This window comes from Leucoraja erinacea, chromosome 1 (genome assembly GCF_028641065.1).
Source record: "Leucoraja erinacea ecotype New England chromosome 1, Leri_hhj_1, whole genome shotgun sequence".
In the NCBI taxonomy this organism is placed as follows: domain Eukaryota; kingdom Metazoa; phylum Chordata; class Chondrichthyes; order Rajiformes; family Rajidae; genus Leucoraja; species Leucoraja erinaceus.
Genome location: NC_073377.1, coordinates 15,134,658 through 15,151,059, shown reverse-complemented (window position 1 = coordinate 15,151,059; position 16,402 = coordinate 15,134,658). Strand labels below are relative to the sequence as shown.

The window sequence follows — 16,402 nt, the reverse complement described above, 5'->3', positions numbered from 1 at the left end:
AGGCACGATGGTGACAACTTTTCCTGTGTCAGAGCACCGAGATCACTCTCTTTTCTTGAAAATGGTCATGATTACAGCATCACTGAGATCCTCTGGAACATCATCTTTCTGAATGAGGATAACGAGACTGTGGATTTGTGACAGGAGCTAATGAGAAACTGCTCGACCTAAGGCGACTACACTCCAGAAACCTCAGTAGTCGAGCTGCTGTATGTCGATGTTAAATGCTTTTGGGCGCAATCACAGGTCAAGATCCAAGCCATCATCAATTTATTCACCAAAACTCATGAAAGGATGAGTTTTGCAAAACATCCAAAGGTGCTCAACCAACTATTCTCTTTTGCATCTAGCTGCCCTTCAGCACAGGTGAGATTTTGGGAAAAGAGGTACACTTCTAACATCTCAGGAGCCAACTGTTGGCAAGGCAGACATCAGCGATGAAATTCATCACAGCCTTCAATACATCAGGATAGTCTCGAATCAATTGACAAAAAAGTATATTTGAAAAGCAAGACTTCAACCTTGGCACAAAACTCATGGATTATTGATCCCAGTCGCTCGACATATTTCTCAGTCCTAGAATACCTACAAGCATGTATTGCAAGGCACTGGAAAAATACCACCAACACTGTCTTGGTTTTTGACAGAATCTGCAAATGTTAAATTGGCTTCATCAACCACTGTAGAGCCTACAAAACCAGATTAGAATTAGTTATTCTTAATTCTATGAAACAGCTCATGAAAAAGAGAGAACTATGCCAAAAGGAAAACATGAAACAATGCCATGATCAAAGCGCAATCTCTTTAAAAGTTACAGCTGCATTAATTGTGCACAAACAAAAAGATAACATATTGTGCACAAACAAAAAGATAACATAGCAGAAAGTGATGTTTTCAAAGAAGCAAATTAAGAACATAATGAATGGAAGCAGCAGGCAACATTTCAGCCCCTTGTGTCTGTGCTGCTGCTCAAAAACATTGTGCATTTCCACCTAAATACTGTTTTCTTGTATTAGTTCCATATCCCCCGACTTCCAGAATATGCAAAAAATGATTAACATTGGATGTTAGCAAGGAGATAGAGGAAGATGGAATTTTTATGTTAAGATAATTTAATTATTCCAATATTTACAGTGAAACCAGAAAATTAATTATTTTTAAACGGCAGTGAAAAGGGAGTAAAAGGACTGGACAAGTTAGATGCAGGAAAAATGTTCCCAATGTTGGGGAAATCGAGAACCAGGGGCCACAGTCTAAGAATAAAGGGGAGGCCATTTAAAACTGAAATGAGAAAAAACGTTTTCACCCAGAGAGTTGTGAATTTGTGGAATTCTCAATTCACCGGATGAATTTAAAAGAGAGTTAGAGCTCCAGGGGATAGCAGAATTTAGGGATATGGGGAGAAGGCAGGCACGGACGGGTTACTGATTGTGGATGATCAGCCATGATCACAATGAATCCTCCGCACCTATTTTCTATGTTTCTACATTGTATTCCAATACATAATATTGCACTGATTTGAAAACGACTTAGAATTACATTTAATATTAAAGCTCACTTTACTCACTGGTAGATCTAAAATCAATTCATGGTAGCATGCTTCTTGCAAAAAATTCACCTGAACAATATGGTATGTATAATACCATTTACTTCGTATTAAAGAATATTTTAAATTGTTTTATAAAAATAGAAAACACAAAACAGTGAAAAATTGTACTTTGGATTTGTTAAGGACTCCTAAAATAAGTCAGTCTAAACCTTGCTTTCTAATCACTTGGTTAAGAGTATAAGAGTTACCTTATCGATAGTGAGCATGTAGAAGTTGGCAATATTTTGTTCCTGTGCAAACCGGATTCTTGCTCGGCACTCATCTTCATCTATTACCTCTCCCACATATTCATTCACAAACGTTCCCTGGATTGGACAGAACACATAGAATTTGAACAAACAGATTGCAGCTACACCTATCAGTCAGTCTTTTTATTCTCCTGCTCTTTATCCTAAAAGCAGTACACCAATATAGCAGTTTCTGCTGCATAGTGGCTTGAATTTGATCTTGACCTTTGCTGCTGTGTGGAATTTACATGTTTCTGTGTGGGGTTGCCTTGAGTGTTCAGTTTTGTTACAGATCCAAATTATATATTGCAAGATTAACCATAATTTGCCCCGAGGGTGGTTTGATGGCAGGAGAATCAAAGAAGTGATACACACACAAGAAAGAATAGAGGTTACCAGAGAAAATAAGTTAGGCTCAGGAGTTTATGGGAATGTTTTGAGTAGTGCCATAAAATCAGTGGGTCAAGTGACATAAGACAACATGAGAATCAGTTCACATTTATATAACTCATCTGTCCACATCAGATGTGTTAGCAAATGCCTTGAATTAAGCTCCATATCGTCTACATTCTTGACAAACAAGTAGGCCGATCAATCATGCGAAGTTACTGAAGCAGCTACCCCAAACTGAGTGCCCTTAAAATATGAAAATCATCATTCTAATAACTTACTTTCTTTATGTCAGTCTTTGAAATGAGGCCCCAGCCTTTTCCAGCAGTCTTGACAACTTGTGACTCAGGATACTGCCTTTTGCTAAAACACTGGTTTTGGCACCGTCCACCCGCTGGGCATACAGCAGGATGACATTCATACATTAACATTCTATTCAGGCACTCTGAATCCAGGCCACAAGGATGATCACCAGTTGGCTTACAGTTGCATCTCGAGATTTCTGAAATGTCAGCCGTGTAAATCTGTGCTTTGCCAAATAGTTTATTGACCTTTTCAAAATAAAAAAACAAAGTTATAACTTTCAACTTAGATTGAGTTCATTTAAACTTAAAATGATGAAATGAATATTTCAGTATAGTTTAAAAAAAAAATAGCCTTGAAGCAACAGACATGATACAACACTCTAAATTTAGACAGGTATGAAATGCATTTCATAATTATTAGCAAAGATGTGTGATGGCTGTAGTGGGATTGGTAAGACACGATAAAATTATTATTTAATTAAGTGAAACGAATTCCCAATTGTTCGTCAAAACTATTTTATATGCAGTATACGATTTAGAAAAAATACATTTCCCAAATCCAGCAATCCTTTCTGATATGAAATGTAGATTTAGCTATTTGAATATTGTATTTTTTATACGATGGACTAATGATGCTTGAAATATGTATAAAAAATAAATCAGAATGCAAAATTGTTGTTACCTTGTCAACAATTTGAAATCAGATAGAGGAGAACATTTAGCTTGGGGCAATTAAAGGAGACTCATTCAATCGATTATGTCAAGCGATCTCCGGAAAAACTCAACTAATTGTTGCCCTGCACATATCTTTCAAATAAATTTCATGCCCACATTTTCAAGTCCCAAGGACATGTATCGTTTCAGATTCTCTTATTCAACATTTTGCGTGTTCCTGTTAAAACAACCCATTACCAAAATAGTTGGTGGATTGTCAAAGAGGCTTGGTTTTATATCTTCAATTATTCCGTGGACTCCTCATGGTGTACACAAATAAAAGATATTACACCATGCCCTCCTTAAAGGAAGTGACCAATCTTGGGTTAAAATTCTGATAACACTCAGCAGGTCAGGCAGGACCTGTAGGAATTAACACAGAGTTGACTTTTTTTGGTCAAGGGACTTGGTAAGAACTAGGAAAGAGAGAAAATAAGATTGTTTGAAATCCTATGATAGGATAAGTTAAATCTCTGATAAGATGAAAACTGTTGATGTTGAGAATCAGCTGGAGTCACCAAGTCAATGTGCTAAATGGAAACAGCAAGAAGAGGAAATGAACAAAAGAAACATAGAAAATAGGTACAGGAGTAACCATTCGACCCTTTAAACCAGCACCGCCATTCAATATGATCGTGGCTTTCCCCCCCATATCCCTTGATTCTGATAGCCCTAAGGGTTATATCTAACTCTCTCTTGAAAACATCCAGTGAATTGTCCTCCACTGCCTTCTGCGGCAGAGAATTCTTTCATCATATGTCAGTCCCCCCCATCCCGGGAATTAACCTGGTGAACCTACGCTGCACTCCCTCAGCTATGAAAAATATGGACTGATAAGTGAAAATACAAAAGGAAATGAACGTGGTGAAATTCAAAGAGAGAAACTAAGCCAAATATCAAAGATGGATAACATAATAGAATTGGCAAATTTAGATACACACAAAGTGAGTTCTCAAGCTGTGAACATTGATATGGAGTCCAGAAGGCTGCAATGTGCCAAAATAGAAGCTGAAATGCTTTCCTCACATTTATGCTGGGCCTGGTTACAACAGTGCAGGAAGTCAGACTGGTCCTAGTCAGAGAAGGTTGAACATCCGAGACATCAGTTTGGTTAGATAGAGCTCTAAGGGCTAGTGGAATCAAGGGATATGGGGAGAAGGCAGGCACGGGTTATTGATTGGGGACGATCAGCCATGATCACAATGAATGGTGGTGCTGGCTCGAATGGCCTCCTCCTGCATCTATTTTCTATGTTTCTATGGTTTCCCAGACCACAGATGGAACCAGACCTGCTAGGTTTTGAGCATTATCTGTTTTTATTTCAGATTTCCATCATTTACATTTTTTTAAAATTGGATGTTGTTAGCAAATGTTTGAAAAGCAGACAGGTGCTCTTTCAGATACCGTTGTGGGTATTTTTTTTACCTCTGGCTCCAAGTGGAATTCCTAAACTCTCCCATTGCATAAACTGAACATTCTTGCTTTAATATATTCACCAAATCCATTCTAACCAGCCACTGCACAGAATTCTTTTAACAACTTCAAACAGACAGAATATTACCAAAACAACAGATATCTGCGAAAAAGTATTCAGCACCTCTTGTACTTTTGTGTACAAGGTAGAGGATTAAGCTGACTGCTCCCTCCCCGAACCATTGCCTCCAAAATGTGAGTTCTCTAACCTTTAAATTATATCATAATCAGTACTTCCAAAACAAAAAGCTATTGAAAAGCACATGTGCATAGAACTCATCATGGACATGAATGTATAATCGGCTTTGACTTTATGCCTACCCTTATGTGTTTATATGGTGGAGGCTTTCTCCCATTGCGTTCATTTTCTTGAGCTTCTCTAGTTTCCCTCTGAGCTTTAAGATCCTGAAAGCGCTCTGCTGCCTCTTCTAAAGCTGAAATGTTTGCAAAAAACAAAAAAAGATTAAAAATAAAGAGGGCCAGCAAAAACGCTTCAATTTCATTATGACCAGACAAAAGTTTAACTGTAACTTCACAATGCAAATAATACTTTAGTAACAGTTCAATTTAAAAATGGTAGAGCTCACAAGTGACGTTATACAAATATGTGTTGCTTTTGGTAAAACAAAAATTTCCAGTGCTCACTTGGAGCGTAGTTTTATATAATTGAAAAATGATCAGAAACGTAAGCTTCAGGTGGAACAAGAGCCTGGAGCTGCCTGCATGACTCTCAGAACTCACAACATAAATATTGGTGTATTCACGTATGACTTTGCTTTCATAAGCCAGATGCACTAGAGAACAAAGTTTTCATCAAACGTTTGGCTCTTGGTTTTCAAAGTGTCTGCAAAGAATATTAGCGCTTTATTCTTAAAGGAGCCACAGCACTCTACCCTTGTTAATTACCTCTCGATAGATTGAGACCAAAGATCATGCAATAATGCAGCATGAATGGCATGTACCCAAAAGTATGTCCCAAGTAACAAACGTTTATGGGTTGTTTTTTTTTTAATATAAAAGATTCTTTCCCATGTCTTCAAAAGGTGGAGGGGCAAAGATAATATAAAATGTTTCAGGGACAATGGAGAAATTGAAATTGACAAAAATGAAACAAGTACAAAGAAGCACAAGTGACATGTTTATTATTCATTTTCAGGACCAGGCGTTCACTTGGCAGGCTAGCATTGATTGGTCATCACTGCAGTCCTTTTGGCGAAGATACTCCTGGAATACTACTGGAGAGGAGTTCCAGGCATTAGATCCAGTGACAATGATGACATTTCAAAATCGTGAAAATGAGGAGGACAACTTGCTGGTGGTGATGTTTCCACCCAACTACTTCCCTTGTTGTTCTTGGTGGTAAAGGTCACATAGTTTTGGGAGGTGAAAGCTGAACACAGCTGGGGGCCTATGCAAGTTCCCACTTTTGACACAGAAAGTGAGAGGAGGCAAAAGAGAAGTTCTGCCAGCAAGAAGAGTGTTAGTTGAGGGAACTGATTAGGTCTCCGTTCAAAGAAGAACAGGAGGCCCCTTGAGGCCTTCCTAGCGGGTAATGGAGATGCAAAGACACTGGACATCCATGGCAAGATGAGGCAATGGGGGCCAAGGAATGGAAAATTATTGAAGTGAAGTGATTCGGATGTAGGTCTGAAGGGACTGGACAAGAGGGAACAAGATGGAATAGAGGTATTTGCAGTTCAGTGGGGCTGGAGCAAGCAGAAACAATGGGTCAACTGCCAGAGCAGTCCTGCTAATGTTATTGCGGTTGTAGAAGGAATTGGGATAGCTTTTAAAGCAATAATAGAAACATAGAAAATAGGTGCAGGAGGCCATTCGGCCCTTCGAGCCATTCATTGTGATCATGGCTGATCGTCCCCAATAATTAACCCGTGCCTGCCTTCTCCCCATATCCCTTGATTCCACCAGCCCCTAGATCCCTATCTAACTCTTAAATCCATCCAGTGATTTGGCCTCCACTGCCCTCTGTGGCAGGGAATTCCACAAATTCACAACTCGCTGGGTGAAAACGTTTTTTCTCACCTCAGTCCTAAATGGCCTCCCCTTTATTCTAAGACTGGTGCCCCTGGTTCTGGACTTGCCCAACATTAGGAACATTTTTCCTGCATCTAGCCTGTCCAGTCCTTTTATAATGTTATATATTTCTATAACATCTCCCGTCATCCTTCTAAACTCCAGTGAATACATGCCTAGTCTTTTCAATCTTTCCTCATATGACAGTCCCGCCATCCCAGGGATCAATCTCATGAACCTACGCTGCACTGCCTCAATCACAAGGATAATAAATTAATTGTAAACAAAAAATCATTAAAGCACAAAATTCAACAGGAAAAGTGGTCCACCCGTGGCTGAAGGGAGAAATTAATAATAATAATATATCACGGATGTCCGAAACAGCAATAAACCCGAGCATGCTAAGTATTTCAAAACCTTGCAAAGGGAAATAGTGAAATTGATCAAGAAAGAGAAGTTGAATATCAGAGTAAACTGTTGCAACATAAAAACAGAATCGAGCAAGTCTGTAAAAATGGTAAAAAGGAAAAACTAGCTAGGGCAAATGGGATTCCCTACATAGAGAGGTTAAAGTATTTATAACAGAGACAAGGAACTGGCAGACTAATCACAAAACTACTGCGTACACAGGCAGCTTAAAAATAAACCTTCAGGAATACTTAAGAACCATGGGCCTAGTGAGCATGAGGAACAAAGGAAATTAATATTTACAAAAAGTTGGAGGCTAAAGCCTCCATAGGCATATGGATGAGAAGGGAATGGAGGGTTATGGTATGAGTGCAGGCAGGTGGGACTAAGGGAAAAAAGTTGTTCGACACGGACTTGTAGGGCCGAGATGGCCTGTTTCCGTGCTGTAATTGTTATATGGTTAAAGCCTGATAAATAGCAAGGATCTGTTGAAATTTGCAGATCATAGGTTGGTCTTGATCAAGAGAGAACTTGACTGCAGGAGTAAATATACTTCAATGACACAGCTTTGTGGAGACCATTTTCAGAGTATTGCAGATAGTCTTAGTTCCTTTCCCAAAAGGTTACATTTGCTACAGAGTGCAATGAAGATTCACTAGTTCATGGTTAATGGCAGATTTGTTGTTTTGCAGAGCGATTGAGCCTGCATGCTCCGAAGAATGAGAAGTGATCTCATTGATAATTAAGAAATTCTTGCAGTGGATGCAGGGAAGACATTTGTCTTGGCTGTGGAATCTAATCAGTCCCAGAATAAGCGGAATGAATTAGTTGCAGTCCCAGAATAAGGGGAAGGCGATTTGGAATTGAAACAAGGAGAAACTTCTTCAGGTAGACTGAATTTAGTAGCCCAGAGGGTTGGGGAGGCTGAATCATTTTAAGTTTGTTCTAAGGAGATATGAATAGATTTTTATTTTTTATTTTTTAAGGGAATTGATGGATAAGTTAATGCAGAACAATGGTGCCGAGATAGATAAGCGGTTGTGATACAGATGAATGACAGACCCAAATTGTCTAATTCTAGACCTCTCCAGCCCTGGCTAGTCTTTTCCTTGTTACATACGTATTCAAAAAAAGGATTTAAAAAAGAACATGTTGTTCACCAGTCTACCCTTGTACTCTATCTGACCTTCTTTAATTTTTCATGTCAGGCGCAGATGATTTATTTTGTGCCTTAGTGAAAAAACAAATTGTAAACAATATACATTATTTTAAGCGCTGGCCAACACGTGGTCTCGCAAAAGTGGAAATACAAACTCTTCAAAACATTAAATGACAAGACGGCACAGGAATCTTAAAAGTCAGAAACAAACATTTAGTTAGAAATAATTTAAGTTAATAGCATTACCTTTTCTAAAGGCTTTGCTGAGACTTTTAATTTTGTTATCTTTGCTTCCCTTATCGCCTTCCATGTAAGGAAATACACGTGCCTGGTGGGTCCAAAAGTAGTCATTTGATCCAAAGAAATGAACTGGGAATTCGCCAATCTGGTGCTTCATATTTTGAATATTAGTAGGAACATTCCTTGGGTGACATATCTCTGCAGGCCACCATCTGTGTTTGGAAACACATTACAGCTTATCAATAGAATAGAATATCTAGGTTATTGTAACAAGCAATTTTTGTTTTATTAAAGAGATTAGTTAAATACATCAAATGGGTCTCTCTATTACATTGCTAACCAATGGCCAAAGCAAAGTACAAAGAAAACTTTAAATCTGAAATAAAAGTGGAAACTAGTAGAACAATTTGGAAGGTTAGGCATCATATGGCTAAGTATAAAATTCAAAAGGATTGTGGAAGGACAAGCATTAATACGAGGCAATATTATATCAAAGTACAAACAAATTAGAAGACTGATCCAAACATAATTCTACTAGTTTCAACCAAGATAAAGCCAGGGACACATCATATTTCACAGTTCAACATGCTGTAAGAAATTTCAAGACAGATCTCCCAGTCAAAAGATTCACGGCAAGGATGTAACCAAAAAGAGCAGTACTTCATTGCCAAATATAAATTTCTGCAAAACAATGGAATCTTTACAACTAGACAAGGAATTACAAATTGCTTTCCAGCTTGGAATTCCAATTTAATTGCCATGCAAAGCATTGTCATATCATGATTAGCTTTTCTGAACCAAAATTCAAAAATGACACTGTCATCTCTATTTGAACTGACCTGTAGCTACCCAGCTTTACCCAGATGATGTCTTTGTAATGTGGCTTCTTGCCTGCTTTGCAATCATTGCAATACCAACTCCCCTCTGGGGTATCAATGTTGAGACATTCTGGGTGAAATGCTGCAGGACAGGATTCGCAACATAAAAGGCTCCCCCCTGCAGAAAATAATCAAAAAATAGAGTTGCTCATAGAACATGTTTACAAGAAACAAAAGTATTGTACTTAAATGGCATCACATAATATGTCACAGAAATTAATTTAAGCATTTCAGCTGCAAAGTATTGTATTTACTTTATCCAGGGCCCCGAACGATTGGCAGCCCCGCCAACAGTCCTTTTGTTTTTTTAGTGTGTTTTATAAGTTTGTGTAAATGTTCTCCGGTTTGTTTTAAGTGGGGGTCGGGGGAAACATTTTTTCACTTTCTTACCTTGCCGGAGATGCGATGTTTCCGAGTCGCGTCTCCGGTCGCTTTGCGGCCTCCCATCGATGGAGCTGGAGGCCTCCTCGGATTGTCCCTGAGCCCCACCGCGGGGCGCGAACTTAATATCGGAGCCGATCCCTTGCCTGGGATCGCTCCAACCTGCGGACTTACCTTCACGAGCTCGCAGTCGTTAGAAGCTAGTCGGGAGCTCCAACGAACGCAGAGCCTCCACCAGCCCCGACCCAGGGTCCGATCGTCCGGCACGGGGAAGTATTCCATCACACTGAGGAATGTGGAGGAGTCACTGTGGTGGATGTTTATGTTAAAATGTGTTTTGTGTGTTCTGTTGCTTTCTATTTGTATGACTGACGTGGCAAATGAAATTCCTCGTATGTTGCAAAACATACTTGGCTAATAAAGTATTATTGTGATTGTACTTTAGTACACATTAGTGGCTGTTACAGAAGTGGCCATCAGCCAATTTATAATTTCCTACTTAAGAAACAAACTACTTGAAACAAGGAGCTTTTTTTTAAAAACCGGAACCCTTGCTAAAAATAAGCCACGAATGTTTACTAAAATACTAACTCAAACAACGTTCCTACATACTGCCCACAAAATGCGATGCAGCTGATTGTAAATGACTCTGAATCACATCCCTTCTGCCTCACTTTTGTGCTCCCATAATTATGGAAGTGGCATCAGAATCTCTTTTTTTCAAAAAGAGGAAAACTTTCAATCGGACACCTAAAGTTAATGGATGCCGATATTGTTCGCCTTGTGTCTGGTGCCTCTGCCCCATCTCCCGTTCACCGATCACTCCCCGACACCCGCTGGGGACCAATCCCTCAACATATCTTGTTTTAAACCATATCCTCATCTTCTAATCCCTCCGAGAGTTACGCTCATCTTCCATCCATTTCAGGTCTCTGCACAGCTCCAAATCTGACCTCTTGATCAGCCCACTCCATGCCACCACTGGCCATCACACCCTCACTAGCTCTGGAATTCCCTTTGCAAACCTCTCGATCTGTTGCTTCGTAATACTTGCTTCACTTAGTTTAGTTTAGACACACCACGGAGTCCGTGCCGACCGGTGATTCTCGCATATCACTAACACTATCCTATGCACCAGGGACAATCTACAATTTTACCAAGCCAATTAAGCTCCGTACAGACAGCACGTGTGGTCAGGATCGAACCCAGGTCTTCACCGCTGCGCCATCGTGCCGCTCCTTGCTTTTATGACTTACACTTTGATCACCTATCCTACTACCTGGCTCACAGCAACATCCCACCTCGTTCTCTAGCTTTTTCACCCAGAGAGTCATGAATCTGTGGAATTCTCTGCCACAGAAGGCAGTGGAGGCCAATTCACTGGGTGTTTTCAAGAGAGAATTAGATGTAGCTCCTGGGGTTAAGGGAATCAAGGGATATGGGGGGGGGGGGAAAGAGCCGGAACGGGGTACTGATTTTGGATCAGCCATGATCATATTGAATGGCGGCGCTGGCTCGAAGGGCTGAATGGCCTACTCCTGCACCTAGTTTCTATGTTTCTAGGATTGTCGACAAAGCCAAGGAAGATAAACTATCTGCTCCTTTGTGAAATAACTTGGAAATCAATTTATCCTATAATTCATGCTCCTGAATCCACTGGAAACGTTATGCAATAGCCTAAGCCTGAAAAATTAAAGCAAAATGTATTTAAAAAATTCTTACTTGCGCAATTAGTCTAACTTTACATTTCATTCAACTGCCATTAACTAAAAAACACTTCGAAATAACTTGGAAACCGCATTATTTTTTGTAATTGATGCTCCTAAATCCATTGGAAACTTGGTGGGTTTGTGGAATGAGCTCCCCGTGGAAGATGTTGAGGTAGTAAATAACAGCATTTAAAAGGCATTTGGACAGATGCAGGGATAGGCTAAAGGGAGGGTCTTGGCTTCCTTCATGATCACAAAACAACATGTGGAATAATCAGTTATGAATGTAATTTGATCAGAGATGGGCTGGCTACTGTGGGGCAGGGGGGTGGTGGTGTGGCAGGGTTTTGATCACCATTTTTTTTTAGTGGGAGATACTGATATTCTCGTTGCAGCAACAACGATTTGAGGAAATTCTTGCAGAGAATCAAACCAACATTCGATCAAAGGAATCTCATTTATTTGTGACTCTTTTCTTTGTGATAGAAATTGAATGAGAGAAACTTTGGATAGCTTCCCTTTCATACCTAAACTGGATAAGGCTGGTGAAATCCTGAAGAAACAATTTATTAATTCTTCACAATTCTTAAGATCACCAAGTTAAATCACTCTTGAAGATCAATGCTCAACATCTATCTGACTTGCCAAATGGATTTCCTCTAGAAAACACACAATATCAAGAGATGACATGAAAATGAACAGAAAGCATTTACAAAAGCACGAAATTTCATTCAGACCGGAAGGTCTGAATGACAATAAAGGAATCTAATCTAAAACATGTTCCAACTGCGGCTGGGGATTCTGTGGAGAATTGTTGAAAATGTCTCCTTGATAGTCATCCACTAGTCACAACCAAGCTAATCTCCAAACTCCTGACACAGCACACACGTCTGCCACTGAATCCTCAACTTCCTGACCTGCAGACCACAAATAGGTGGAAAAACATCTTACATGAGCATTCTCAATACCAGTGCTGCAACTTTACTATACTCTCTATACACTCATAACAGCGCTGCTAAATTCTGCACATACTCTGTACACTTTTTCAGATGACACCACCGTAGTAGGCCGAATCTCAAAACAATGACGAGATGGAGTACAGAAAGGAGATAGAGAACTTATTACCATGGTGTCAGAACAACAATCTTCTCTCAATGTCAGTAAGATGAAGGAGCTAGTGACTAACCGGGAAATGAGATGGTGTACAAGCCAAAGGCAGCATCACTGGTCCTGTAGTGGAGATAATCAAGAGCTTCACGCTCTTGGGCATATATATATCACCAATAATCTATCCTTCATCAACCGAATGAAGCTACGGCCAAGAAAGAACACCAATGCCTCGACTTCCTCAAAAGACTAGGGAACTTCGGCACATCTCCAACAAAACCTCCACGTATGTATCTCAGAACGCATCCTTTTGAGATGCATCACAACTTGTTTTAGCAATGGCTCTGCCCAAGACCGCAAGAAATTGAAGAGATTTGTGGATGCAGCCCAGCCCATCACACAAAGCAGCCTCCCTCAATTCCATGTGCACTTCTCATTACCTTGGGAAAGCAGCCAACAAAATCAAGGACCACATCCACCCTGATCATTCCCTCTTCTTCCCACTCCTGTCAGTCCGAAGATACAAACCCTTGAAAGCATGTATCATCAGATTCAGGAAGTTTCTTGCCCAACAGACTACTGAACAGTCTCTCAAAAACTAAGCTGAATATTCTCCAAACCTATCACATTGTGGCCCTTGAGCTTGTTTTATCTGTATTTTCACTGTAACAAAAACAATAACACTATATTCTGCATCCCCGGTATTCTTCTCTTTGCACTACTTATTGTGTTTATGTATGGCTTCATTGCACTCATGTATAGTTCATCTCTGGCCTTTGCCAACCATCTGCCCCTTCACTGCATCAACCTGCCAGACTTTGTTCTGCTCCTCCTCCCTGCCAGCTTTCTTTCCAACCCCTTTCCTCCTACAGTCAGTCTGAAGAAGGCTTGTGAACCCAAACATCACCGATCCATGTTCTCCAGAGATGCCATCAGACCAAATGAGTCACTCCAATACTTTGCGTCTTTTTTGTAAACCAGCATCTGCTGTTCCTCGTTTCTTTTTTGATTTGAATGGATATCACACAAAGTTTTTCTCGGTATCTTGGTACATGTGACAATAATAAATCAATACAAATACTGATACCATTCTGTGCCACCCCGAGTCTATGTTATGGCCATCAGATTTCACTTTCGTCTTACTTGATCTTTGTTTTAAATGCAATGCATTTAAATTTTATCCTTTCATTATAAGTAATCTCTGGGCATAAATGCTGATTTCCTCCAAGATTTGTACGGGTTGTCTTATTCTGTCAGTCTGTTTATTATTTCTGTCCAATCATGTCTCCACTCTGATTTACCACACCTTGTCAATTCTTAACCCTTGCTCCCCCATTATTCACTGTAAAATCTACTTCCTTACGCAGTTCACTAGAACCCCAATCCCAGCTCGGTTCAGATAAAGACGATCACAGAGATTGGCAACCCTTTTATCTACTATTGTGACGTCAATGGACCAGACAACTTCCACTATACCAATCATTGAGCCATACATTTATTTATATAGGGTAAATAAAATTTAGAGAAATCTAAATCTTTAGCTGGCTTGGCCACAATGGCTGCCATGTGAAAAGCAATGATTTTCAAAGAGCAAATGTTCAAGTTCTATGCCCCAAGAAACATTGGCTGAAGCAAAGATTTTAGCAAGTTGCTGAATGTAGCAATTTGAGAAAATCTGAATCAGTTGTTATGCAAAATATTCACAAAACATTTAGAAATACAGTGCCAATGGGAGCCTGGAATGCACTGCCTGAGGTAATTGAAGAGGCAAATTCAATTGTAGTGCCCATAAAAAAAAGCTGCATAATTATACAAGAGGAAATAATTTGCAAGCCTACAGAGTGAGAGTGGGGGGGGGGGGGGGGGTTGAATTGAGCTGCTTGACGCTTGATTGAATTGAGCTGATTGATACTTTCACAGATTATCGACTGGGCAGTCAGAATGGCACCCTTTAATGCTGTAATAATTAAGTGAGTTAAAAAGTAAATTCAAGAAATCTAGCAGTGAAAAAATATATATAGACAAACCTCTTGAACATACAAAGCACCAGCTAACATTGACATGAGCATGATGTCTGCACCCCTTCTTTGGAGAAAAATGGCTGGTACAAATAATACTGTTGGCTGTCAGTATCACAGACCCTGCTGCAATACACGTCTCTCCTCCATGATAGGCCACAGGACAACGAACACAGCGCATCATTCGCCCTGATAAAAAAGATAATTTATCATTATCCTTCAAATGTAATTGCAACTTACTATATTTTCAGTAAATTCATGCAGGAACATTAATAAAAGTTTCTTAAGAAAGATTCATTTTCATCTCTCTGCCTTTCAAGATAAAGACTGCTCTTTTATATTTCTGTATACAGTGATATACTGTATATTCCATATACAGTGATTGGCTTAGTGTCTAAAAACTTGTGAACAGCCTTCGTCAATAAACCCCATAACTTAGCCGTCAAGCCCATTTAGCTGACACTGTATCTTAAAAATGCCTCGCACTCATTCAAAGTATCCTAGCCAGTTTAAACATTATCTTTGGAAATAGCCCTGACAAGCTTCATAAGTATTTTGCACATTTCAATCATGTCACCCCTTATTTTTCGAAATGCAGATCAGTATCGGCCAAATCTACTTTGGCTCAGAATGGCAAACCCACCATCCAGCAATAATGCTTCACTGCAATTCTCTGCCTCTACCTTCAGCCTTCACTGCAATTATATCTTTCCTCCTCCTAGGGATACCACGGCCGTACACAATATTCCAGAAGCCACTGTACCAAGGTTGCCTGTTTGGAGTCAGATGTCTCTACTCGTGTACAAATTCTCTTGCAAAACGTTTCATTTGCCATGTCCTTGCCCATTCATTTGCCTTTCTAACAGTTTGCTAAGTCTGCATATTACATATGCAAAGTCACCCTGATCCCTCTGTAAATTAACACCTTTCAACCTCTCACTTTCTTAAAACCTGCTCCATCTTCCCATATATTCTATCAAAATTGATAACTTCAATTTTTCCTTATCATGCTCCATTTGCGATGTCCTTACCCATTCATTTAGTTCATATAAGGAAGTCTCTGCACCTCCCTCACACTCAACAATGCCATCAATCTTTGTTTTGTTTGGCAACATTTGATATATTACACTTATTTTCATCATCCAAATCATTGATATTGATTGTGACCGACTGAAGACACAAAATAAATCTCTGCAGCACCCACTGGTCACAGCCTCTCAATCTTAATTAATACACCCTTGATGACTTACCTCTGCCTTGGGCCTGTATCATATGTGACATATCCCAGGGAATTGCTATATGACTGCATATTTTTATGCAGTGTAAAGAGGGTCAAGATCACTATGATATATTTGGCGGTTTCAAAACTTGAAATTTCACATATTTATCCTCTTTTTCACTCATTATCTTAGCGAAATACCAAGACAGTTTTCCCCCAATAAACTATCCAGGCTCCACCTTCATGGTATGAGTTACAAATCATTGTGTAAAGAAATTTAACGTGCCTTTTCTTTATCCTGAGCTCATGGCCTCCTTCCTAGTTCCTGATTGTTAAAACAAATTGCTGTTCAAATTATTCAAGCTTTTAAGACCCAAAATTTCCATCCAACATTTTATGTTTCAACAGTATCTTCCTTACTTCGGATGCTTGATTCAAAGCACTGTTATTTAACTTTTTGCTGTAATTTTTACTGCCAAGCTGATCTCAAGAATGCATAGTGACCAAACTAATTTGTTCCTTAATTTTTGATCA

General features: G+C 39.5%; 1 protein-coding gene and 1 long non-coding RNA gene across 13 annotated transcripts in view; one reads left to right on the top strand and one right to left on the bottom strand.

Annotated features, from left to right (window-relative positions):
• LOC129708393 (uncharacterized) overlaps nt 1–8,871 on the top strand; it is a 44,073-nt gene extending 35,202 nt beyond the window's left edge. For 2 of the 4 annotated variants that reach the window (XR_008725360.1, XR_008725343.1), the window contains one exon: nt 5,875–8,871. This is a non-coding gene — a long non-coding RNA (uncharacterized LOC129708393). Of the gene's footprint in view, nt 1–2; nt 3,356–5,874 lie in introns of those variants that run through there. The other 2 variants (XR_008725366.1, XR_008725359.1) reach the window with 2 other exon arrangements.
• The window catches only part of nsd2 (nuclear receptor binding SET domain protein 2), a 99,574-nt gene that overhangs the window by 24,644 nt on the left and 58,528 nt on the right, over nt 1–16,402 (bottom strand). For all 9 annotated transcript variants that reach the window (XM_055653761.1, XM_055653292.1, XM_055653212.1 and 6 more), the window contains 6 exons: nt 14,659–14,838; nt 9,396–9,552; nt 8,563–8,768; nt 5,040–5,152; nt 2,508–2,777; nt 1,798–1,914 (listed from right to left, as the gene is read on the bottom strand). In XM_055653761.1, coding sequence (XP_055509736.1) covers nt 1,798–1,914; nt 2,508–2,777; nt 5,040–5,152; nt 8,563–8,768; nt 9,396–9,552; nt 14,659–14,838 — 1,043 coding nt within the window. The remainder of the gene's footprint in view (nt 1–1,797; nt 1,915–2,507; nt 2,778–5,039; nt 5,153–8,562; nt 8,769–9,395; nt 9,553–14,658; nt 14,839–16,402) is intronic.